This window comes from Agelaius phoeniceus, chromosome 13, assembly GCF_051311805.1.
Source record: "Agelaius phoeniceus isolate bAgePho1 chromosome 13, bAgePho1.hap1, whole genome shotgun sequence".
Classification (NCBI taxonomy): Eukaryota; Metazoa; Chordata; class Aves; order Passeriformes; family Icteridae; genus Agelaius; species Agelaius phoeniceus.
This window is the reverse complement of record NC_135277.1, coordinates 10614026-10641099: the sequence shown is the minus strand read 5'-3', so window position 1 is coordinate 10641099 and position 27074 is coordinate 10614026. Positions and strand designations below refer to the sequence as shown.

The 27074-nt window shown below is 41.6% G+C and overlaps 1 protein-coding gene across 6 annotated transcripts in view; it reads right to left on the bottom strand.

Annotated features, from left to right (window-relative positions):
- FBN1 (fibrillin 1) overlaps positions 1–25033 on the bottom strand; it is a 154115-nt gene extending 129082 nt beyond the window's left edge. For all 6 annotated transcript variants that reach the window (XR_013184081.1, XR_013184082.1, XM_054641812.2 and 3 more), the window contains exons 1-6: positions 24921–25033; positions 24230–24501; positions 10692–10774; positions 9684–9782; positions 3116–3211; positions 1531–1626 (exon numbers count right to left, since the gene is read on the bottom strand). Coding sequence is in view for 4 of the 6 variants with exons in the window: in XM_054641812.2 (XP_054497787.1) it covers positions 1531–1626; positions 3116–3211; positions 9684–9782; positions 10692–10774; positions 24230–24396 (541 nt within the window). In the remaining 2 variants the exon portion in view is untranslated. The remainder of the gene's footprint in view (positions 1–1530; positions 1627–3115; positions 3212–9683; positions 9783–10691; positions 10775–24229; positions 24502–24920) is intronic.
- Positions 25034–27074: the final 2041 nt, after the last annotated feature.

The following is a 27074-nucleotide window of genomic DNA, read 5'->3' as shown; positions in this document are numbered from 1 at the left end:
TAAAAAACTGCCTGTGGACAAGGCATGTAAGTTACAAATTTCCACCTCAATTGTGCTCAATAGCATGCATGTAATTTCAGGACAGCTTGACTTGGCTCAAATGGCTCTGTGCCACCAGTTTCTCACTCCACCCACCACCAGGAAGGAGCCCTGAGGGACAGGACTGAAGCTGTTACCAGGATTCAGCCTAGAAACTTGCCCTAATGATGTGGAGTCAAACTGGTCTCAGATCAGGCAACACAGAAATAGCACTGAACAATCTTCTGAACTTTCACTTGACACTCCTCACCAGACTGAAGGCTCAAAAACTTCACCCATGAAGAACAAGGAGTAACTGCTTGCAATTCCAAGTCTTTGCAGTAATATTCCGTGAATTCTCACCTATAAGCATTTATTCTCTCCAAAATTAGGAACTTTTCAACCTAATTGCCCATTCCTCTTACTCCTCTCTCCAGCAGTGAGATCCCATGATTCAGAACTGAGCTACTTTTCAGTCCTTGGAAAAATCTCACCATTGGTTTCTACTACTTTTATAACATCTGAGTGGACAACTGGCATGACTTTACCCAGTGCCAACACAGCAATTTTATCTGCTGTAGGGAGTGTTGGAAATACCTGATTCATCAGTTAAAGCACAGGAAAAAAAAACTTTTGGTCCCCTCAGAGCTGTTGTTTTGTATCACCCACCTATGCTGCCACATAAAAAAAGCCAACTGCTACTCCTCCAGGTGCAGCGCTGACAGCAGAGATCATCTGACACACTCATTGACAGAAATTTCATGTGCCAAGCACATCCTCTACATGGAAGCCCAAAATCAGATTATTAATGTCTATTCTGCTCCAGGTTCATAGAGATGTAACACAACCTATTCTATGAATAGAATGTATGAGTTTCCAACTACACAGACCAATTGCTCTGACAAGTGAAAATATTTTATTTGCATTTTTATAAAACTCAACAGGATTATACCTAAACATTGTCCACTGCTCACAAATGAAATGTTAAGTTGGTTTAATAACCCTGAAAAAAATCCACATACCATATAAGGTAGTTGGTATCATTGTGTTTTCATTTGAAAATTATCAATATGGATATGCAACTAAAAAGCTAAATTAAAAACAATAAATCTGTACAAAATGGAAAAAAGAATTGAAGAAACTCTGCAAAAGAAAACATAACAAAGACAGAGGCAAGATGCTACTTATATATATTAAATCCAAAGACCTTTTCTGATGACTTAGAAACCGAAATTTGAACAAAAGCACACAAACACTTTCATTTGCCACTTCTTCCACTGGAGTGTTTTCATCACAAACAAAGTAAACAGCTACGTCTGTGTTTTATCCTGGCCTCTACCCTTATGAAGTTCACATATTTCTAAAAATGCTACTTATAATTTATTTTCTGTCTTGAGACCAACAAAAACAAACACAACTAATTCAGCCACAGAATACAATAGGTAATGGCCCAACAGCCCTGCTGCTGGAAGTGCTGGAACATAATTCCTGCCACTGGTTTAGGGCACGTACCTCTCTCACACTGGGGTCCAGTAAAGCCATAGGTGCAGGCACAGCGGTTCGGAGCCACGCATCTCCCTCCGTTGAGACATCCATTTTCACAGACAGCTGCATCAAAGGGAAGGCAAGAGTAATCTTTATTGAGCTGTTTGCAGAAAGACATGAAGCTATGCACTTGGCCAACTTAGGTAAACTGGTAAAAATTCTTTTCCTAGAATCTACTCCATGACCTTTTACTACTTCCTGGCCTCATTAGTACTGTGAGCTCATCTTTTCAGTGGAGCATAACACACATACAGGAACAACCACAGCTCTTCTGACCTCTCAGAGCCTTTCCCTTTGGGATAGCTGGACAATCCCATAACTTCAAAATAATATCTTTCAAACTTGTAACAAACAAACACTGATAGAGATTGCAGATAGAAGATGGAGAGGAATATTTCATCTCTAAATCCCCAAATGTGTTTGTTCCTTCTGTAATAATCCAGTATTAAAAGGATGTTTGCTGGTGTTAAATAAATAAGGCTATTAACTAGGATAGCAAAATTTAATCAATATCTATTCCATGTTAATTCAAGATACTCTTCCTCTGTATCATGTTGTCACTAGCTTCAGAAGTCAATTTTTTATTAATAAACTCCAAAAGAAATTCTTCTCAGATATAATTAGAAAATACAACATGCACATGAAAAAGAAGATTTTAAATACAATTTCATGTTCATTGAGTAATGTTATTCTTTGTTCCATTTCACATTCACTTCAGTAGAAAGAAGATTTCCATTTATCCTCTTTTATCCACTTGATATTTCACAGTGAAGGCAGAAATACAATTCTTAATCCTTTCACCATGTGATCCTCCTCCAGATTATTAGGGTAAATTCCTGGTCCCACTGAAGTTCATGTAAAGTGTGCCATTGATTTTGACAGAGCACAAAAGGTTTTCATTAAAGGAGCTAAACACATTTTCTGTGTCAGACCAATATTTCACTAGATAGCAACGTGACAGCCTTGGTTAAAAGCAGTGTCTACGTCCTTATTTGAGTTACTTCACAGCATTCCAGCCAAGAACAAGAGAGCACCAGAGTCAGTTTGGGAGAGATTTCAAGCAGCACATCCAGGATTGCTTTTGACTAAGGACTGATTGAGGAAATAAAAAAATCTGTCAATCAACTCTAATAAGACAACATCAAAATTTCTAAAGCATATTAGCTAAGTCTGATGCAAACACTGTAATGAAAATAAGACTTTTTATTAAAAATACTAATTTTATCTATAAAATGAAAACTGAATTCCATGTAAAATTTAGATGTATGACCCACTGCTCTAGTGGGGAAGAAATCCTGGAGGTCAGTGGGAATTATGGCAGTTATAGGCTCAAGTTATATCCAATTATTATGAGGTCACATGGTGTTTTTAATAGTCTTGATCAGTAAGAATTCACTCAGCATTCATTACAAAGACATGTATTTTTCTGTAAAATTTCACTATACCTGATCAAAACCAAGCTCAACAGCAGCTGAAGTTTAGTGCAAAAGAGTGTCCAATCCCCACCCCCAGAACCACATAAGAGTATCTCCATTGCTGGGAGTGTACTTACGCTGCCCACAGTGAGTTCCTGTGTATCCCTTCTGACAGAGGCAATGGTCATCACTGCAGCTACCTCCGTTCATGCACCGGATGTTACAGTGTTGGACTTGAAAAGAAAAAGATTTTCCTCAGTTAAATCAAACCAAACTTTACATTAAAAACCCTAATTTTAGCTATAAAATGAAAACTGAATCTGAGTCAGAAACACTTGACTGTTTGCTAAAGGTAAACATTTCCTTTTACTTTTTTTTTTAGGGATTGATTCTGTGAACCAGAAAGTTTTAGAAGTCAAGAATGGACATTTTATAACAGATATGGAAAATGGCACTACAGAACACAATACAGATTCACAGTTCCTAAGGATTATAGGATATGGTGCAAGAATTTGATGAACCCTCTCATTCAAATGAAGTCAAAGGCATTTCATAAGAGCATAAATCCTCAACATTTCTTTCCTAGTTTGCAATTATGAGAAAAAGCCTTCAATAAGGGAAAAGTACTAAACTTCTGGCAGACAGCATCATTAGAAAGGGAGCCTTATCATCTGGGAAGTGGGGGAGGGAAGTATTGAAGGGAAGCATGTAAGGAAGCTCCTGCAGACAGCCCTGTTCTGCTAACACATGCAACACCAGAAGCTGACCTGGCCAAGCAGGATTTCTGGCATAAAAAGGAGAAATAACAGAGTGATTTCTTTCTGTATGCCAACTGTGGGCTCACCCCACCAGTAGAGCTGCTGTGCTTGGGAGCTGCAGAGCTCACAGACAGCCCTTCCCCAGAGCCAACAACTTTCCCCTCCCAAGGGCAGAGGCAGGAGCAGCAGCTCTCTCTCCTCAGCTGCAACCCCATCCCTTATAATGGTTAACAGGCAGCTTAAGCCTCATGCCAGTAAAACATCATGTCTCTGAGTAATTCTTTTAGTAATAAGGGCAAACATATTTCTTAACTAGATGTTGGGAGCAACTGAAAGTATGTCAGGCTCCTCATAAGACAGAGAGAAGTGGGCAGATCTTCCAACAAAGTGAAGCCCTTACAGGTCCTGCTGTCCAACACAGCTGGGAACTGGGGCCTGCCCTCCAGTAAGCAGCTGGGAAATGGTTTTCCTCCTAACAGGAGCCACATGAAAGGCTCCTCCCCAGATAGGATTACAGTCTGATCAGCCTTTCAGTAGATTTTGATGGAGCACTGGATACCTACACCATGCTGTCTGAAATGCTCAGGACTGAAAATGGAAATTGCATGTCCCGACAGAGCCTGGCAACTGTTAGCTGCAAACATCAAATTTTTCATCTCACACAAAACTCTTAGGCATCATTTGGCTTTTAACAGTTCAGAAGTATGTGAACAGATTTTTTTTTTTTATTTTCAAGCAGAAATAATAATTTTAACTGTACTGCCTTCTATAACAATATGATTCCACAAAACAGAAGTAAAAAAAAAATGGAGAAAGAATTGAAAGCAATCTAGCATTTAAAACACTAGTAACCTTAATTCTTCAATTATAAAAGCAAAAACTGTGTATTACATTTCTTATGTGTCTAATAGTTATTATACATCTTTGTTCTGCTTTGGATGTACTTCAGTACTTCAAGCAACAAAAATGTACTAACATTCCTCAATAAAAAGTAAAATTGTCTGCAAATACAGAGTGAATATCTGGTGAAAATTTTTGGATAATGTCCTAAGTAGGTCAGAGAAAGGTGTACAGTTACTTTAAAATGTGTAGTTCAACTAGTTTTATACAATCTTAGAAAAACAGAGGGGATTACAAAAAGCATAGGAAATGATATCATCTGTCAAGCAGGGAAGGAACTTAAAAACCACAAACTGATTTCAATTAGAGCAAGCTATGCCAAGAGCTAATTTCCATTCCCACATGAAGACCAAAGCCATTTAAGTAGTTTGAACTACATTTGAGATTAAAAGGTTAACAGTAGCTTAAATGATGATTTTCATATTATCTGTTCATGTATAAATGAAGTATATTTCCTCATTTTGGGGATATACACACAAAGTTTCCATAACTTGTCTTACTGCTTCTTAAAATAACTTTTTCAAGGTAAAATACTTCTTCCTCCTTTAAAAACTAAAATCATTATGGGAGACTGCTGGGACACCCAGTCATCCTCACTAAAATGAGCCATTTAAAGCAGTGAGCTTTCTTGCCTATTACCAGGCAAGAGGACCACTGACATAGTCAGTAAACTAATTACTTATTTTCTGCCCTCTTTTGTGGGAATGTTGGAAAGAGTACTTCCAAAATCATACAAACTATTCTGTAATATTATCTTTCCAAAAGTTTACAGACACACATTCAAAGACTGTCTGGAGCTCAGATGATGATTTTAAAAATGCATTTTTGAAAACTAGCATATTAATGTGGGTCCAGGTTCTCTTTTCTCAGCTATATCAACAACTCCATTAATGTCAGTGGAGATATTCCGGTAAATGAAATAACCTGTTCCAAGATACCACACTGACACAGACTCAAAGAAAAAGCACAGGAATTACCATAAGGCTGGTAAATCAGTGCATATAGCTTTGCCTTATCTTGGCACGCACAGGAAATGTTAACATCGATAAATGGTTGCTTTTAATCAATTATTGTTCTTTTTCAAATCCAATTTGTAAACAGTCTGCACTGGAAATGTCTGAAGTCAAAACAGGAATAACTCCAGGAACACAACTTTATAAACCTGCAAAAGGCCAGAAGACCATACATATCCACACAGGCTTTGCGTGTGGGAGGAAGTTGTGTTTTTTATCAAAGTGCTGCCCTCTTAAGCATAACAATTCCTGAGTTTTTAAATAAATACCCAGCAAAACTGAGTAAAGACTTCATCACACTCAGAGCACTGCCACAAGCACAACCGCTCATGAAACGTGCAGGAGCTCACCAAGCAGACCAGAGGTAGCACACAGGCTGTCTACTCTGCCCTCCCAAACTCAGAAACGTGAGGCGGGAGGCTCCGCACTCCTCAGGTGGGAACCGGCGGCGCCGCTGGCCCGGCCCCTCAGGCTGAGGGCGGCAGCGCGGCCAGCGGGCACGGCAGGAGAGGCCGGCTCTGCCTCTGTGCCACTGCCGAGGAAACGCTCCCAGCCCCGGCCGTGCATGACGCAGGGCTTTGCCTGCCAGGAGCTGTAAACAAGGAATGACGGCCGCATCGCATCCCAGATGCTCAGCGTGCTTTCTCTGTCAAGTGACTGACTCAGGAGAGAGATGGCAGCTAGCGCCAAGGCGGGACACGAGCCTGCTGCCCCACGGCCCTGCACAAGGCATAGACAAAATCCGCAGTACCCTCTGTCACAGCTCCCTTCCTTCAGGATCAGCAAATTCCTTCCCTGTTTCAGTCAGGCAAAACCATTCTGATTACAGAAGCAAAACCAGGGGCTCAGCTCAGAGACAGACCTGACCCATAACCCTGGGGGCAGCCTGACACCCTCCTCCTCGTTTGCCCTATGCTCGCACAGGGGCAGAGCAGCAGCTCTAACACGCGTCAGGATAACAGAGCATGAATGGAGCACTGAGGGGCCGGGCGGCAGCAGCAACAGACACAGACACAGCAGCCCCAGCTGTGACAGCACCCTGCAGCAGTGACAGACACGGACACCACCCTGCAGCAGTGACAGACACGGACACCACCCTGCAGCAGTGACAGACACGGACACCACCCTGCAGCAGCGACAGACACGGACACTGCAGCCCCAGCTGTGACAGCACCCTGCAGCAGTGACAGACACGGACACTGCACCCTCAGCCAGGGATCTCTGGGGGTGGCAGTGAAGCCGCTGCCACGGCAGAGCAGGGAGCCCAGGACACCTCCCACAGCATGGAGCGCTGCACATTCACACACAGCTGCACCTGCAGCGTCAGAGCACACACACATCACAGCCAGCAGCAGGGAGGCCTCCTCACTTGGCACTCTTATCTCCAAGCCTGCTGTAAGCACACCCAAAAATTCACTAATTACACAGAAATAACCACTACTCAGCCAGTAAGTTTACTGATGTCACTAAAATCCCTGCTGAGAAAACCACCGGCTGATCTTTTCTACCACAAATCAGATTCCTAAAGCTGACTCTTAACCAGAAAAGTCCCAGAAACTGACCTGCATGAGAATCAAACTTGGAGGCTTTGTTTTACTCTCAAATCCACATGCTTTCCAATCCACATTAAATATTTTATTTCAACAGACAACCAGAGTATGAGTCACTGCCAATTCAGTTTCTATCTATGGATGTACCTGCTAGAAAATCTATGCCCACTAGTGACTGTTTAAGTACTAAAGACACACACAGCTTAAAATATCCAAAGAATATCTCAGACACATCTCATGTACAAGAAGCTATACACTTAATTCTGAGAAATCATGGATTTTTCAGACATATTTGCTATTTTTATTTTGCATGTGACAAACATGTATCATTTACATTTGATTTTTAATTATTTAATTAGATTTTTTCTTATTTTAAAAACATATAATTAAAATAAGGTTTAATGAATGCATATTCTGACAAAATATTAACTGTTACCAAAGGTAGTTGACAGTAACCATGTGGTGTCAAACAGTACTTTTTATGTTTACTTTGTTTTCTAATTGCAGATCTAAGTCATTGTGGTCGATTGTCTAAATACATATTCATGGCTTTTGTCTACAGTGCCAACAGCACAAATGAGTTACATAAAGTATGTTCTCTAAGTCCTAATGATGTGCTAAATCATAAAAATATTAAACATGAGTGCACAGAAGCAGTGGAGTCTCTTTTCTCTACAACTTACCAGACACTTTTGCTTTTAGAATTGGTATGTTTTAATAAATAAGGGGGATGTAATGTAACCACATACACAAAATGTATCTTACATTACTGCAGAAATTGAACAACTCCAATGAAAGCTAAAACTGTGGAGAACAATGGTAGAGTATTTCAGAAGAAGAGCTACAAGAAGAACCAAAAACTTTACCCTATTTTTCTTTTGAGTCTTGACTCATAAAAGACTTCAGTGGGGCCAAAGAAAAACATGAGGTAAGGCCCACTTGTTCCTGCCAAAGGTGCCAAAACACGTAACAGATACAGGGATGCATCTCTCCCTCTGTGCCCCGAAGGGTATGGGGAGAAGGTCATTCCTTCCTTTACTGCCTTACAGGACTAAGGCATAAGCACCTGGTAAAACAGTAGCTGCAAACCCAGGCAGGAGCACACCACCACACACATTTGTGCAGCATTTTGCACCCTTCCCTCCCTCCAGTACTCTCTGGGAACTCCATAGCTCCACATCTTCCTCATGCTGTCCTCTCCCTAACATATATCACAGGAGCATGAGATGGGGTGAACTACAAAGAACAATATTTACCATTTTAGTACATGCCATTCCATTACATTCTGCAGTTGTTAATGTTTTTCCACTGTTATTCCATAAAAAGGATGCTAAAACCACAAACTGAAATGGTCAGTTATGTGGGAAAACTCTTATCAACCAGGAAAGCAAAAAAATGGCAAAGCAAAAGATACAGAAGCAAAGCAGACCACACACTGAGTTTCAAAAGATATTCAGAACTAAAAGGATAACCACTTTGCATAATATTAGAGACCTCAGCTGAGTGCATCCCCCACTGACTTCTGTTAATATGTTGTTCAGATAGTTACAGGCATTTGTGGGAACAAGTCTCCCCCAAAATTCTTTCCAGAAACTTCATATGTCATAAAAAAATCTAAATCTTCTACATTCTAAGAGACAAGAACCACGTTCAAACGAGAATACAGAGTACTTTACAGTTGGCATCTCAGATATGAATCCTACTCAATATCAAACACTCAACTCATGTTTAGCCATTGAGTTCTCTGTTCATTGAATGAATTTAATTTTACTTATTTTTCCCCAGCTCTGGGGAACCTTCCTTGAAAATTTGAAATACAAACATTTCTAGGAAAATTCATCTCTCTGAAAAGCTTCATTTTCAAAGAACCTTTGTTTTTCTGATGAAAAGCTGTTCCACTTAAAACCTTGAGCAACTCTGTACCTCTAGTACCTGCAGAAGTGTCACCTGAAGGAAGTCAGCAGTATTAGATTCAGAAGACATGTACTGAGCCTGGCAAGGAAATGCTCTAAAGCTTGTAGGCCTAGGTATTAGCATACAGCATACATAGTGGCTGGTTTATAATCCTTGAAATCTGAAGGAAATTCCAAAGCATGTCAAAATCAGCCAATTGTGAAGAACTGTCTCTCTATCATTACAACTCTTGTTGTATACATGCTCATGCCTACCAGTGAACAGAAATAAGGTATTTTCCAGAAAACAAGGAGGACTGGAATTAGTGTTACAAAGTGGCAAATGAAAATAGCTTCCAATAAGACTGATTTGGGTTTGATTTGGCAAAAAAAAGAAGCGTTTCCAAAAGCCCATCTCTGAGTCATTCTTCAGTTTCATCATAGAAAGCTACACTTCCCTTCCTGTGGTAAAAGTATGTCTGGTGACTCAGAGGTTATTTGTCTTAAATACTGACCACTGAACTATTTTACATACCTTAGTAGCTTCACAGACTCAAAAGAGCAATATCAGAGACACAGAAGAAATACTTACTTGATTTTGAACCACAGGAGGGGGCTATCTGACCATTTGGGCATGTGCACATGTTTGGTCTAGAGCAAAATCCATCCCCACAGGAATGTCTGCAGATTGCTATTAAGAAAACATAAATGCCTTTAAAATATGTCTCAAAAACCTCAAACACATAAAAAAACACCTGACAGAAAATTCAGTACCATAACATAAATACCCACAAACTCATCAAACCGCATACAACAGATCCCAAAACAGCTCCTCCTGTTCATCTGCATCTTTATAGGGGGCAGCTAAGACCTAGACCTTCAACATCTGCTATGAAAAGGTCTGGGAACATGCCACAGGCCACACTAGATATGGGGAGATTTCCTTGGAAAAGTGAAACGGTTTTCCATTTTACCAGACCTTCCTGGAGGAAGGATGGCACTGAGGCAGCAACATAATGCTTCCTTTATTTCTGCACCACACACAGACAAGAGCAGTCATTCCCATCTGACAGCACACTGCTGCAGGATCTCTGGAGAGAGTCTTATCAGCCTTGGGCAAAGTGCCTTTAGGAATTATTTCTGGTACACTGTTCTACTACACATGAATATGCATATAGCACTATGATGTATGCATACATTTATAACCCTACATATATATTTCAGGGATATGGTCCAAAGAAGTGGAGAAAATGCATTTGCTGGCCTGATGCTGTTGCCTCCTTCCATTAACCTAAATAGATTAACATATTCCACTCATTCCCAAGAGTTCACACACCCCTAGGAACCCTTTACTAGAGACTTAAACAGAACATGTGGACGACATTAATCTTTTGTTAAATATTGGTATCACATCACTGTGTTGTAGCCCACCAAACTTTGTATATTAGCTTAATATATTTTAAATGGTAAAGCAATCATGCATAGCTGCTATTGAAAACATACAGAAACACATTTCAGTTCTGGTATACAATAAAACCACCCTGAGACATAGAAGGACAAAGATAAACATCAGTCATAGCACATAAGGAGATTGACTTACGGACTATGCACTGGTTTCCACCAGGTAACGTTTTCCATCCAGGGCAGCAGTAGGCATTGTAACGTGATCCACACACATTTGGTCTGGGAAAAAATAAAAAGGATAAGGATGACTTCTTATTTTTACTCAGAAATATGTTTTTGAAGTAGAGACATAAAATGGAAAAGGTAAATCACTGCAATATAGATTTCAATAATTAAATTTAGAAGTGTTGTATGTTTTTGGCCTGTAGTTTTTGGGGTTTTTAAGTAACATACACTTCTACAAATTAAAGATTACATTACAAGTACAAAATCAAATCAGTAACATCTGAACAACAGGAATAGAATGAGGAAACTTTGTCTCACAACATTCCATATCTGAAGAAGTAACCATCCATGTTTTTTGAGCAAAACTCACAATTAAGTAAAAAATGAGCATCCAGCATCATTAATAACCACAAATTAAATCTAGTGCTCTTTGAGTGGGAATTTTTAATCTTCTTGTTGCTTTCTTTTCTTTACTCTAAAGCACTATTACTGTTCCCTGTTTTGTCCATGAACAAAACTATGTGTGTGTGAGTGAAACATGCCAACAAGAACATTAGCCAAATAAATGAGTCAAAATAAATGAGTTAATTACTTACTACCAAAAATAATCAAAGATATGGGTGTATGTAGTGATAGGGTGCTATGAAATTAGTATGAGGGGCATACTGCCCTCCTTAAATGATGTATCTACAGGAATTTTTCTTTCCAACCCATTCCTCCCATCCACATTTACCATGTTAAATAAATTTAGTAGTAAAGTTTATGACAGCTGAAAGCTGACAGGACATGACACTATTCCTATCATGATTTTATTGATAAAAAGAGAAAAGTTGAAATTATTCTATGTCCCTCATACATAGAGGGACAATAGATTTTTTTTTATTCTATCTTGTCCTATTTATTTGATGCATGTATCCGTGCAAATAAAACTAGTAAGAATAATTTTAAAAATGGGAATATGTGCCTTTTTTTGTTTTATGCTTAATAATCTTAGCAGAGGGAAATTTTACAACCTCTGTTAATGTTGTGAGCAATTACTCAATAGATCAATGCAGCTAGAACCAGCCAGAAACTTCCTAGGAAATGCTATATTAAAATATTGTATACAGATTAGAGACAGATTGAAATGTTTACTGTTTTAAGAAGGGTTCTCTATTATTATTTTGTCCTTGGTCTTTCAGAAAGTTCTTCATTGCTAGTATTGCAATGTTTAAGTAAACAATAGTTACTTCATATGGTGAGGCCACTTAAGACAAACAATCTCAATATATACAAACATTTCTTTATGCATATTTTCCAACTAACAAAAGTTATATACTCTGTTTATTTAGGGATATGCAGTACTAATGCAATTTCAAGTATTCTGACTACACCAATTTCAGTGACACCTATTTTTTCCAACCATGGCCAGAAACTACTTAAGTTAAAGCAAGCACTACCATTACTTTCCACTGGTTCTGGATAATTACAAAGTAGTAACAGAGGTGAATGTGAGCAACACAATTGGACTTCTTGCAGGGTCCTTTTCCCTTCCTGCAACTGGTGTTACAGAGTCAAAGTCTTATTCATTTAATTCCAATGTATTCAGCTTTAGTAATGTCAGCCACTTCCCTGCAGGGCTATAACCATGTAACTTTCCTAGAGTTCCCTGTTCATCAATGCCAAATGTTGCTCCACAATCATCTGCCAAGTAAGACTGGCAAGCAGACAAGTGAGATTGCTTTTCACCTTCTCCAGTCAGAAGAAATAATGGAACTTATTAAGACAGATAGAATGGGTTTGTTGCTACCTGTTACAACCTATGGCATAAACCACCCATTTCCACTTCCAGCTGGTGAGGATCTATAGAAGGCTGGCCATAAAGTGATGTTTATGTACTCTGACAAATTTCAGTCTCAGCAAGTATGTGGCTTTGGGGACCATCTGGTCCATGTTAAGAGTCAAAAGCAGATTTCTGTGTCACAGAGAAACCTGTTTTTTTCCAAATGGGACTCTGGAAAACCTAGATGTGCCAGCAACTATGAAGTCAGAGACCCTGAGAGCCTTGAGGCTGTCCACAGGGTAGGCTAAGCCATACAACCAGGAGCCTCCAACTCCAGTGCAGTGAGCTTAGCTTTGAAAGAAAAAAAAAAAAGAAAAGTCATCAAACTGTACTTCCATGGAACAGTTTGAGCCTGACAAGTGCATTTTCCAGTGGAACACTTTTTCGTCAGAAAGCTGCTGTCTAGCTTATAAAAGAAACCTATATTAAAGTCTGAATATTGCTTCTTTGAGACAGAGAGAGTGTTATTAAATCGTGCATATTTGTAAAATGACTTTGAAAATAATTAATTTTGAAGGTTAAATTAATTGATATTTATGAGGTGATCAGACACTACAGCAATAAATCCCCATAAATAAAGTATTCAAGGCAATAATAAATCGTTTACCTCATGTAAAATCATGGAATCCATCGATCAAATTGTAAAGGCTCTATCATGGCACTTACTTTGAACAGTTACCCACTGTGTTTTGAATAGAGCATATTTTCCTGCTGATATTATTAGCTATGAATACTAAGAAAGTGTTTTATATTCTTATAAAACTGTTTTCTTGAACAGCACTAGAAACAGAATGCAGTTATAAAATCTGATTTGTAATGATAAAATAAGCAAAAACATTATCTGTATACCCTGAAAATACCTACAGCACTTTCACTCCAAAGCCCAGATAAGGAACAGATAATCTCAGAACAAATCTCACAACAAAGCTATTACCATTGAAATTTTAAAAGTCTTATGTTTTATTTTAGAGACACTTAATGGACTTGTAAAGTATAAAAGGATTTCTGTAATGGTATGGTGCTGAGAGACAGGATGGCTAATGCCCAGAGTTTCATCAAAGATGTCCAAATTAAACAAGATATATTGTCTTTGATTAATGATACGCAAGTAGAAATTCAGTAGCAAAGTGAGCTGAATTATCAAAAGACATTAGACATGAGTCATCAACTAGAAAAATCATGGAACAGCAGAGAGGAAAAGGTTCATCTGGAAATCCTGATAACTAACACCTGAGAGTGGTAGGTTTGCATAGATATTGACAGCACCTGCATGCACCAAACTAGAAGATATTCTTTGCAGAAGCAGCCACAGGGGCCCTACAGCCATTACCAAGTAAAGCCGTGTGGGTCCCTCCCCAGCATGAGCAGAATGAGCCGGGCAGAGCTGCAGCATCGGCTCCTGGAGATGCACGACCGCCTCTGGCTGCCACAGCCTCTCAAATAAAGGTCTCCTTTCTCCACGGGGCAATACTGATGTCACCCACGGAAAGGACAGTCTGGGGCTGTCCCTCCCGTGCTTCCAGAGCCTGCCTCAGCAGGGATGTGAGGCTGCCTGGCTCCTCTGACCTGCAGCTGGTATCCAGGCTGGATTGGCGGAGTGGGCACACAGAGGTAAAATAATGAGAAACAAACCATGCTAAGCTTGGCAGAGTCTTCTTATCAGCTATAAGCAGGCAGCAAGGGTACATGACAGCCAGAGAAGTGAGGGAGACTCTCAAAAGCCCTGTGTGAAGCCGGCAGCAGCAACACCCAGCCCAGGAATGGCAGGGACACCTCTGGCATTGGGATTGTCTTCGTCAGAGCCCGTGCTGCAGCCTGCCAGGGGGGAGGGCTAATTCTCTACATCCCCACTCTGCCCTGCCTGTGACCCCTCGAGGAAATTACAGCCCTCTCCGGAAGAAAGCATTGCCCATCTGCAACTCCCATGGGAGGAAGAGTTTCTGGCACTGCTGTGAGCAAGGCTTCAGGCAGAAATTGTGTCAGCAGCACTGCCATGCACCGGCCAACGCTGGCGTAATCCACACTGAATCAAACCCAAAGCACGGGTCTCAAATAAATTACACAAAAACCAGACAGAGTGGGCAGAGAGCAGCTGAGAGAGCAAGAGAAACAGCTGACCACCAGTTAGAGAGCTGGGATGCAGGGATACTGGGAGGGGTTTCCCATAGCTCCCTCAACTCGTTTTTTCTCCCCCTAGGAAAACACACGGGGACTCTTCCTTGCAAGAGAACGTTTCATGAACAACTTCTATTAACTATTTGGCCGCAGTGGTTAGCATATGATCCAGTTTTCTGGCAGAAAAATACTATTTAAAGCAATATCATCAGCCAGGGGTTCTTTTTAGAGAAAGCTTTTCCTATTTTCCTTCTTATGTGGGTAACTCTGGTAGCTGCTAAAACTGTACCCAGAACTATTTGCTGATCATGTCATAAACATAAAATTGGAGTGATGTTTCCATGCTTGCACTGGGCAGTTAAAAGAATGACAAACTGCACCTGAAAAAATGGGAGGCTGGTCTTAAAAATGTGCTTGTTAAGGCTCCAGAATGTGATGATTAATAGCTTTTACTAGTGGGTTTCAAGAGACACAAAATCAGATCTATACTTTTTGCTGTAAACCAGCTTTATGTACCAACCTAAACTTCTCAGTGTCTCAGAATAAATACTAAATGCACAGACTGGAGCAGCTCAGCTGACTCCACTGGAGTTTTACTCAGCTTTCCCACCACAGAATCAAGAACTTCCATCACCAGATACAGTCCAAACTTTAGTGGACACAGCAATGAGCAACCTGATTTAAGTTCACCCTGCTCTGAGTGGGGGTTGGACCACATGGCTTTCCAAGATCCCTCCTCACTTAAATGACACAGGCCAAGTATGCATAAATTAGAGGTCGGTATCTAAAGCACCTCCTTTAGCTGTGCTGGCACCCACCCCCTCCTCCAAGGAGCAGCAAGCAAAGCAGAACTGGGAAGGGAAGATCTGATTCTTGAAGCTATTTATTTCAATCACATAAAAGGAAATCCTATGAAACTATGCCATACTCTGGAACAAACACAAAATTTAGTTTCTATTATACTGTAAAGAATAAGCATGTGCTTTTAAGCAAAATACGTATTTTTACATAGAAAGGATTGCATCTGATGTACTCATTTTTACACTGCAATAAGCAAGACTGTGCCATGCAGAGAGCCTAATATGATAACTGTTTCTCACTCTGACAGTGAGGATACCGCTGTCCCAGAATCCTGGCTCAGTTCAACTAAAAAAATAACATGCTGAGCAGCTCTATGGGTATCTTTGGCTCTGGCCAAAAGTTCAAAATGACATGCAAGTTTCCTGCAGCAACACTGAACACTTTTCTAACCCTAACCTCCATCACACTGTGACAGCTAAATACAGCAATCCAGCAACAGCATTGACATTAAGAGAATTCTTCCGCAATCGCTCTGAAAATCCAACCCTGTCTTTTGCAGGGACACTCTTTTGCAGGGACACGCTCATCTAACCTGACAGCCAGGCATTGTTCTCATTCATAGCCAGGGACAGACGCATTTCTGGCATGTATTCCTTCATTGTTCCACTTGAGAATGTCAACGGGTCCAGTTCAAAACCCATCTACATGGCTGTGTAAGACACATAAAGTACAAGTACAACACCACAAGAAACCATCTGCCAGTGGACAAGTGAGGGGATAAACAGGAAGGAGCCCTCAGGTACTTTCTTAAAACACACACCAAAAAAAAACCAAACTAAAAAGATATGTTCAGAGGACAAGTCTTTTCTATCTGGTAGCACTAAAAGCATCCCATGGGAAATGGATGTAACTGTGGGCTAAGGCACTGCTTAGCTGTCCAGATGTAACCTCCAAGAGGGGCACAGGGAGAGATCATTTCCAACCTCCAGGTCTACTCCCCACACTCACCATGTACCCACCAATGGCTGCTGAGGGGGCAAACCTCTAACAGTTTCCCAAGGGAAAGGACCCAGGGAGCTCAGGACTTCCACCAGCCCATGCCCAAGCTGAGCAGCAGCACAAGGGCTGGTGTGGGGCACACTGGCCAGACAAACCCAAGGCCAGCCAGCCCCTTGCTGAGGCTTCCCTGGAGGCTGCAGGTTGTGCTGGTACCACCCACCATCCCCCTCAGGGAGGACACCCAATCCTTGAGGGAGTCTCCTATACCTGACACTTGCATCAATACTGGCAGAGAATGCACTTAGGTGTTAATACACAAATTAATAGTATTGCTCAAGTGCTCTCCCTTAGGCTACTGAAGATTTATTTTAGGTAAGTTATCAGTATTTCTCCTCCCTTTGCTACACAATATTCTACTCTTTGTCTCTCTCCTTGCAGGGACAGTGACTCCACATTTTCAAAAGGTTAATTACCTGAACATCTGCCATAAGGAAATAGGAAAACCCTGTTTTAGTTCATCTTGTCCCTAGCAGACACTGGTGATTTACTCTGTACACAGGGAAGAGAAAAAGATGGAATATTAAAGGGAAAAACAAAGAAAAGAAACAGGAAAATAACGTTCCTGAAAGGAAACAAATTTTAGTTTGAAACCCAGCTGAACATCACTGGATATTCTGATGTCCTCCAGCAAAATGTGAGAGAGAGGGAAGCTTGAAAAAGAGGATGAAAATGATTAAGCCTGTAGACAAAAGAACTGTGGCTTTCATTTGGTATTTCTGAGGCTATAATGGTCATGAATCATTTCATAAAATGAGAAGTAGAAAGGAAAACAACAGATTCTCCAGCAAGTCAACATTGAAAATATTTTTCCAGATAAAAGCTAGACCTCCTTCATACTTCAGTCAAGATCTATAAGCAAAACCAGAAGGCAGAGGTTTTAATTTAACAGGCTATATTTTACATCCCAATGTACCTTCCAAAGAAGAGCCCAACTTTACTGAACTGTCACAAAAGACCAAATGATTGTCCTCATGCCTCTATCTGCACACCAGCCTTGCATGAATGAGTAGATCTGAAATCCTTTTAAAAAGATTAAACAAATAAAACTAGGTGGGATGGTCAGAATGGATGAGAAAACAATCAAAGGAGAAATGTAAGATTGAAAAGCTAGAAATATATTTCCCAGCACAGTGCAATGGTTAATCAGAAACACTCCAGGCCACAATTGCTCCATTCTACAAAAGTATTCACTGAGTCTGGGGAGCAAGACCAAAGTGACAGACATGCCTCTATATCCTCTTCATCTCTAGGGTTCAGCAGGGAGATGAAGAAGAAGAATGAGATGGGATTCACTCTCATTGCAAAACAAAAAAGTTAATGATTAATTTCTTACTATTTTCATATGTGCACATTCAAAGATCTCAAGGTCCTAAAATCTTATTTAAGTAGAGATGGCCTCCTATTACCTAGTGTCTATCACATTTCTACCAAGAGGAAATCTTCCTAGTGATCCATACAGCTAAATATTTGGGGTCCTTCTTTTGGGTTATACTATTCTAACAATCACAGGTTGCTCAGTCCATGAACATATTTAAAGTGACCCTTGTCAAAAACTGTATTGAAGTTCATACACTAAACATTCAAGCTTGCAGGATGGAAGAGGAATGACAAAGACTGTCCTAAGTGAGCAGCAATGCTGAGCAACACACCACAGGAAAGGAAAATAAACATACAGGGAAACAGAAGCTGTAATCTTATTTGATAAGGACGACTGTAAGTGAAGCTGACAGATGGACTGTTCCTGCCAAGATCTGACCCACAGATCCTCCCTTTGCTCCCATATCAACTGAGAGCAGCCCTATGCTTACTTCAAGTCTGCATCCTCGAGCCCAGCACAGCCCCAAAGGTTCTGACATCAGTGTAAAGCTGCACATAGAGCAAAACTGACCCAGGAGATACAGAATCTGATGAACAACCTGTGGAACCACCACTGAACACAAAATGTATCCTGTGCTGGCTCACAACAGGGGAGAAGTCTACTTTCATAATACTTAAGAAGGCCCTTGACTGAGGAAAGTGCAGCTATGCCAAGCCAGAGTTTCTTCTGTCTCCTCGAAGCAATTCTCTCAGGAAATCTGCACTGCAAACTGCAGATTACTGCACCCTGCTCCAACAAGACACACTTCCTGCAGGTGCTGTTCTTCCCCCAACTCTTCATGCCTCCAGTTTCTAAACACAGTACACCCCTCTCAATAAAAGTTCAATTCAACAGTAACAAACTGAGATGAGAAAGTCTCCAGAAAGTCACCACCACACATAAGATGAGATAACTGCACACCAAATCCACAGAAGAAAATTATTATCTGGAACACAAAGAAAGAAAGAAAGTACATGACATCTCTTGTGTCTGAGTAAGGGCTATGGGATTAATCTGTTTCTAACCTGCCAAGCAATTATGTCATAGCAACAATCAGCCTTAAAGGACCCCTCAGGATGCACCTTCCTGCAACGGGACACAAAGTGACAACGCTGATGTGAAATACACAAAGCCCACCACAGGCCAGCTGTGACTGGTCCTGCAGCATCTGGGGCAGTGTGTCAGGCCAGCCTGATACAGCCAAGAGCTAAGCAAACAAAAATGAATAAATAGATAAATGAGGGGAAGAAAGGAAAATAATTACATCCAGTCTTGCCTTCCTGATGTTCAACATGCCAACTTGGCACAGTGGTGCTAGGTCCTAGGAAACCTGCTTCAGCTTAGTCTCCCAGGCTGATTTTACAACATTTCCAAAACAATCTTGTTTCATAAAGTACATCTAGAATGCTGCTACACTGTTGATTGTAGCCTTTTTCCTCTGCTCTATTAATGACCCACTACCATCAAATGGCAAGAAAGTAATTATCTAATGTATTTTAGAAGAGGCACATGGCTCTTCAAAACCATTTGTGTCCTGCTAGAATATGAGAAAGATCACAAAGAGGAAGACTGGCTAAGCTGTCAGAAACAGAATCATGTGCCTCAGAGCCTCCCACTGAAAGGGAGACTACAACAGTATTCACCAAGAGCTTTAACCACAGGTTGCACTGGCATGCCCAAAATGAATAAAGTCCTAATTCTGCCCTACAAACAAACTACACAGGCCTAGAAGACTCCCCTCAAAACTGATAAACCAGAATTTGAATTAAGGCTGTGCCTCCCAAAGAGATGGTGTCCAAATGACACAATTTGGACTATAAGGACCACAAAGCCCTGAAGATGATTTACTTTTTACTGTTTTTCTCCTGCTCCACAAAGTCACAACTACCCCAAATCACATCATACCAAAAGAGAGGAAACACATATATGAGGCACAGTGCCAATATCTATGAACTCATTTCACTCCAGAACTAGATTTCCAAGGATCATGTAATTACCAAAGAACAGTACCAGAACCATTGGCAAATATATTCAGAGAGGTGCAGAATATTAACACTATGTGTAATTGCCAAAGACTTCAGTTTTCACACTAGGATATGCTGGAATAAAAGTTCTTCATCCTCTATATAAGCCTTCATCCTCTATATAAGCTTTACCCCACAGGCACAGAGGACTGGAAGGAGGCCAGCCATGCCACCTGGAAGCCAAGTGAGTGCTCCAGCACATGGGGTATTACAACAACCTGCACGTATTTTTAATTAAGTTTTTTATTTCCAAGTATTCAGGCTGCCCCCACTTGCATAGTGGCACTGACAAGGTGTGGCACCAGCAGCTGCCCAGAGGTGTGCAGGCCACAAGTGACAAGAAAAATCTTTGAGGTTTTTCAGTATAAACAAATATTTACCAGTACAGAAAGTCTGCTTTTCTTCAGCAGGCTTTTAGTGGTAAAGATTGGTTTAAAACAAAAACCAGAAGCCATAATTATATAGCTGAACACTAGAATTAAGTTATAGATTAATAAGATTATTCTATTTCAGGGAGCACTGATGTGTAAAAATGGTCAAATCCAACCAAGTTTACTCAGGGAAGTGTATCAGTAAACCTGTGGTCTTCATTTGACATACCCAAAAGAAACTGGTCCAAAAAAGCTCAATCCCCTGTTGAATACCTTTAATGCAAGACTTTTATGAATCCTTTTGGAGCCAACTATTCTGTTCTCCAATATTCACTATCATTTTGACTTAATAAAAATAAAGAAATTAAATAATTTTTGCACAAGTACATTTAATTAGTCTCCTAATTAGAAACATGTCAGAATTCAGCTATCTTGAAGAAATTTCAGTTCTTTCAAAATTTCTGTTATTTGTTAAACAAATCATTGCTTTCTTTGGTCATTATACTGAGAAGAGACTGATAAACAAGACAAACATTGCTTAAAATGTTATTAAGAACTGACTGGTACTCATTAGTGTTGGAAGTCTTCTAGCATCATCAGAAAATGAGAAATCCTAATTAATTCTAAGACTTTGGATACAATACTTCTTGTATTCAGACAAATACTAATCAAATCACCAGTAAATTATTTTTTGCTTTATATTCAAATGATTGAAACACATAGGAATGGTTGTCTTCAAATATATATTATTTAAAAAGAACTTCCTGTTCATGGCCAGTTTTGTAGAGTTTAATTCTTACAGAATTTGACACTGCATTCTTGGGTGCTTAGGGGTAGCAGGATAATGGCTTGATGCCTTACAACTCAACACAATAAGTATAAATCACAATAACTGTGATAAGTTCTGGGGATCTGGAGGAGAAGTGTCTCACTAGCAGCTTATTATTTTAACTTGCTGATTCACAATGGATTCCAGCACCATTTCCATGACCAGAGAGTCTAGTTATATTTTTTATAAATTACTGCCTTTATTCTGAATGCTTTCTGATCACTTAGAGGCATCAGGCACCAGCACATAAATATACATTTAGTTAGACCAAACACAGATGGCATTAAAAGGACTTCACCTTTAATGCCTCCAAAGCAGGATTGATTTAAACTATATGAGCAGCAAGTGTAACGTCTTAAAATGAGAACTTAAGAGGCACTTCCAAGTAATTTATAATTATTAAAATTAAAATATGTTTCTAGAATCACATTATACGTTTGGACAGCTCATTGCCATAAACAATGAGGCAAAGGTCACACAGATGAAAGCAAACATCTACAGTCAACAGCTTGCAGTAAAAAAATGTTTAGTAGGAAAAATCATGAGAAACTGAAACAGATCTTCAGCTTCTTCATTTTAACATACAAGACCAGTATTCACACACAGAATAACCTCAATACTTTCAAATGCTTTAAGACTTCCAATAGTCATTATAATCAAACACAGAAAATGACTGAAGTGTAAAAGGGTTTTCTTTAAAAATGTATCCCCATGTGCCTTACAATCAGAGCAGGAGTTCATTTCAAAATGAAAAGAAAGTCTTAGTAAACTGTAATAACATGGAAATAAAGTTTCCCAGCATCTGTTATGACTTGTATTACAATTAACAGATTCCCAAATGCATTTGTACTGATGAACAAGTTAAAAAAATACTATGTCTTCTTGTAAAATCATATTTTTAGTACTTTAGTCCTCCAATTACAATGAATAATGTATATACACTTTCTATATGTTCAAAATATGTTTTCCATCTGTCCTTCCAAATTTGTTCCAACCTTGTCTGTTAGAATGACAATTCTTTTTATTCACATTGTACAGTACAGTACCACACCTAAGAAAGTGCTCACAACTTCTAAACTGGAAATAACCAGCAGCACTCACCCAGCAATGATCAAAATTACTGTCCTCCAAGCAATTAGGAAACTCTATATTCAGCCTCAAATCAGGCTTACAAAAGAAGGTCAAACAAGAAACCAAACTAATAATTTGTTTTGTCTTTTCCTCAGTTCATCTGGCAAATTATTACATCCTTGTTAAGAATCTGCTTCCCAGGGGCACTCATTCATGTTGGTATTATTCCAAAAAACTGACCAAGATACAGAAAAACTAACATTTATGTTGACACTATCCCTAGATTTGCAGATTACTAAGCAGATATATCAACTCATAGATAACATATGATAAAAGGAAGAATTATTGCAAAGGACATAAAAGATGGCAGGCTTCTGTTAAGTATAAGAATCAACTCATAAGATTAAATACTTACCCTAACCCATTTTAGATTCCAAAAATAATTAACACATGAAATATCATCCCTGGATGCACTATGTCTAAACAGCACAGTTCAGAGTGACAGTTACACACACCAAAGAAATTTTATCCTCAGCCAACATGCCTCTAACTTCCACCGAGTCAGCACAATGTGCTAGATGGCATATTCTGTGCCACTGAGCAAAAAATTCTGTTTATCAGTTTGATATTATCTCACAATCCTACAACAACAAAGGCTATTAAAACACCCTAAAGAATGCAGGCACTTTCTAATAAATGTTTTTTATTATCATCTTTTATTGCTTGCAATTAGTCCCTCAAACTTTACTGTACATCCTTCTCACCTCCTAGATTTTGTCACATCTACTTTGGATCTGCTTTGTCCAACTATTTCTTTTGTGACAAGTTATAAGGAAATGAAATAAGAGAGTCTGATCCTACAAAATCAGATCCATGAAAAATAATGCTGACAGCTTGCATCCATTTTTGCAGCATGCAGATCTAAAAAACCCTTTTCAATCAGGCAAGCATTAAAAAAGCCATGACTGTAAATTCAAATGTAGGTAAAAAGTACTATAGAACTACAAGGAAGTTAGTAAGAAATTAAAGCACATTCATCAAGGCCTCCAACAATAAAGCTGTAATAGCTCCTTTTTGAGAAAATGGGGGCAAAATAAGCAATAGCTTGTACATCTTACAGAAGCCTAACTATTATAATACATTTTTTGTTACACTTCTCCTCTGTCTGACAACAGAAAAAATTTGGCTACGTGCTGAAAAGGCACACTGAATCACCTGAGAAAGGAAACTTCTTTTTTATTACTTTGTTACAAACTTTTCACCTTCAGCGAACTAGATTTTCAACTGCACATGCACGCAATACCTTTCAGCTGACTTCACAACTATTTCTGCATTGGAAAGGTGTTCCATTAGAATGGGAAAAAGTTTGCCTGATGGAGATTTAGCCTTTAAAAAAAACTTTCTTCTAGGCATGTACCACAATGTTTCTTAAGAAATTAAACTCTTGTATGCTTGGGCTCACTCACACTAGTACTAGATAGTTAGTCCATATGAGAGCAAGATGGACATCACAGAAGGCTCAAGGTGGAGATGAGAGAGGACAGCTGATGGAAAGGGCATGCTGTGGGCTCCAGGCATCACCGTTATTCTGTTTTTATGCAAAGCAGAAGCGCGGGATGCGTGAGGAATGCACAAGCCCGCAGCGTGCCTTTATCTAAGGCCTTTTAGAAGATAAATCAGCAACCTCCTCGCTGCTGCGGCTCATCCCCACGAAGCATCGCCCACCCAGAGATGAAGTAGGGCCGCAGGTCGCAGAGGACCCCGCTCCCTGTCCGGGGGGAGGGCCGGGAGGGTGGCGGGGCTCCGCGCCCCGAGCCCTGGCGCTGCCCTGCCGGGCTGCAGGCGGCGTCCGGCGCCCCCCAGCCCAAACCGCTCCTCCGTAAGGGCAGCCCCAAGGGGGCTCGGGGAGCTCTCGCACCCCCAGAGCCCCCACCGCCAAGGGGTTCTGGCTATGGATACACACACAGACACGGAGGCAGATGTGCGCCGGCTGCCCGGCCCGCGCCGCGGCACCCCGGGAGGGGCCGGGGCCGGCCCCGCACCCCGCACCCCGCACCTACCCTTTGAGCGCGTCGTGCCCGCCGCCGTGCCCTCGCCTCTTGGCCCGGCTGGACCGGCTCTCCTTGGCGCTCACCCCCTCGGTGTGCCCGGCGGCGGCGGCACCAGCCTGGGACGCCCACAGCACGGCAACTCCCAGGGCGATCCCCAGCAGCCGCCCCCGCCACATCGCGTCCCCCGAGCCCCCGGGCTGCGAGCGGCCGCTGCCTCCTCTCCGCCGCCGAAGACTGCCGGTCCCCGCCGCCCTGTCTCCGACCAGCCTCTCCAATGCGAGCTGCGAGGGGAGAAATGAGGAGGAAGGGGAGTTAGAGACCGAGGAAAAGCGGCCGCGGCCACCCCGCGCCCCCCGCCGCCTGCCCCCGCGCCCCGGCGCCGTCGGCCCCCGGCCAGCCCGGCGCTATCGCGCCCGCGAGAGGCGGCGGCCGCGGGGGACGGCGAGGGGCTGCCCGGGGCCGCGCGGGCTCTGCCTCCCCTTCAGCAGCATCCGCGGGGGCTCCCGCACCCGCCGCGGACAGACCGCGGCCGCCGCCACCGCTTCCGAAGCCGCTGCGGGGCTGGAAGCGTCCCCTGGGCACGAACCCTCCCGGCTCCCGAGCCGGGCACCGCTAGAGCCGCAGCGGCCGGAGCGCCGCGGGCAGGAGCCCCGCGCCCAGCCCGCCCGCCCCGGGAGAAGCCGCTGCGAGGGGCGCGCACCCGCTGGAGCCGCCGCCGCCGGCTGCCGTTCCCGCTGCTGTTCCAGCTGCGGCCGCTGCACCCGCCGCTAATCCAGCTGCGGTTCCAGCTGCCCCCTCCCTCCTCCTCCTCCTTTTTCCCCTCCTCTCCCCCCCCTCCCTCCTCTTCAAGTATCGCCCGCCCAACCCTTTCTCGCGAGAGAGAGGGGAATAAAAATGTTCCCCCCACCCCCGAGCCGCCAAGCCGGGGGCTCCCGGCGGTGCCCGGCCGGCTCCTGGCCAGCCCCGCCGTGGGTCACCTGCGGCCAGCCCGGGGCTGCCGGGATGCTCGGCCCGGAGAGGCTCCCCGGGAGCCGCGGGAAGCGTGCGGTGCTGCCCGGGAGGACGCGGCGCTGCCGCTCCCTCCGCTCCGGAGGCAGCTGCGGCCGGGCAGCGCTACCAGCTCGGGTTACCCCGCGGGTCCCTGGCTCACACGGCGGCAGAGGCATCAGCGCCTGCGGTAGTCTCAGCGCTGAGCCAAGTGTGTCAGACGGGAGTTGGGGAACCGAAGGTAGTGCACGCCTCTGCCTCCGTCTAAATGCCTATAGATATGTATATGTAGAGGTATCTACTTCCTAGAGGTGCAGCATTTTGCATCTATACCTTTATGTTATTTTTCATAAGCTGTTTCCCTTATAAGGAAAAATAGCATCGATGGTGGCTTTACCGGAGAGGCTGCTGCAGAATGAAGAATGCACTTTCTAGCACCTAACATGGCACAGACAACCTAGGCACCAAACTCTTCTGTGCCTGTCTCATCCTTCTCAAGGAAAGAAAGCCCTGCAGTTTTTATTTATGGTTTAAATGAAAAAGAGCAAACCACTACCAACACCTGAAAGGTATTTAGGCTTTATACTGAAATAATTGAGCAGGGAACACAACACAGTTAACAGAGTTCAAGCCCAGATTCTATACGCTCCTATCAAGTAACTCTCTGTACCAGGATTATCCCATTTCAACATAGACAGGAAATACAAAAAAAACCAAAACAAACAAAAAAATTAAACTGAAAGTAAGTTATGCAGTCTGCTGCTGCCCACATATAAATACTTTGGCAGAAATGTTGGATTTCCTAATTTTCAGGTATTTTCCCTTTTTGTTAGTTTCAGGTAGGTACTGATGGTTAGTGGTTCTGTATTATTGCATTGATGTTGCAAATGCTCAGCTGCACAATTTCATAAGCCAGCAGCAGACCAGGCACAGCAGCTGCCAAACCACCCTGCCCAAAGATAAATGCATGGTGTATTCTGCCACTAAAACAGTATCAAGAAAAGAGGAAATAGTGTGTGAGATTTCCTAGTACCAATCTGTTTGCAGCTGAATTGTAATGGTGACACGAGATATGACAGATGCTAGTTTCAAATATACATATTATATATGTAATATATAAACTACTGGAAACTGATCCAAATACACAGTTTGAATCAGTTTCCAGTAGTTTATATATTACATATATAAATATGCATTGTCCTTCTAAACATACATAGAAGTATTTAAACTATGTACTAGCCACAACAGCAGCTTTCTAATCATTTTGGCTGATTTTTATCATCAAGAAAAGTGTTCAATTCTTCAAATTACAAAACAGTCGTTTGATACTGACCATTTCAATGTCACTGTTTAACAGTGTAGTGTTAAGACTTTCAGATAGAGAGAATAAGGTAAAATGTACATGTGAAATACTATGAGATACTGGCCCAAAAAAGAAGTAATGGACTACAGAGTATGCCACCTCAGTATGTCTGAACAAGGCTCAAGAGAGTAGCACACTTTATACTGTTATTTTCTAACTTGTACAAAATGAATTAACTTCAGTTCTGCAAGCCAAGTATTACTGATTTGCAGTTTGCACCACAGAAGTAGAAGTTAGGGCTTGTGAGAAACATTGATTTTTCTGTTACAATCTAGTTGGATAAATAGGAATTTGATTTTTCAAAGTTTTTGTTTGTCTAACACATAAGCATGCAAAGATTAAAACTTTTTATGGCTATGCTTGTTGAAGAGACAATACAGCACTGCCTAAAGTATTTTGTATTTCTTTTGTAGTGTCAAATTAAATTTTGCTCAAAACCAAAAAGAGGTAAGGATAAAGGTGGTAGTAATTATCCCTTGTATTAAGAAATTCAGGACAAGCTTT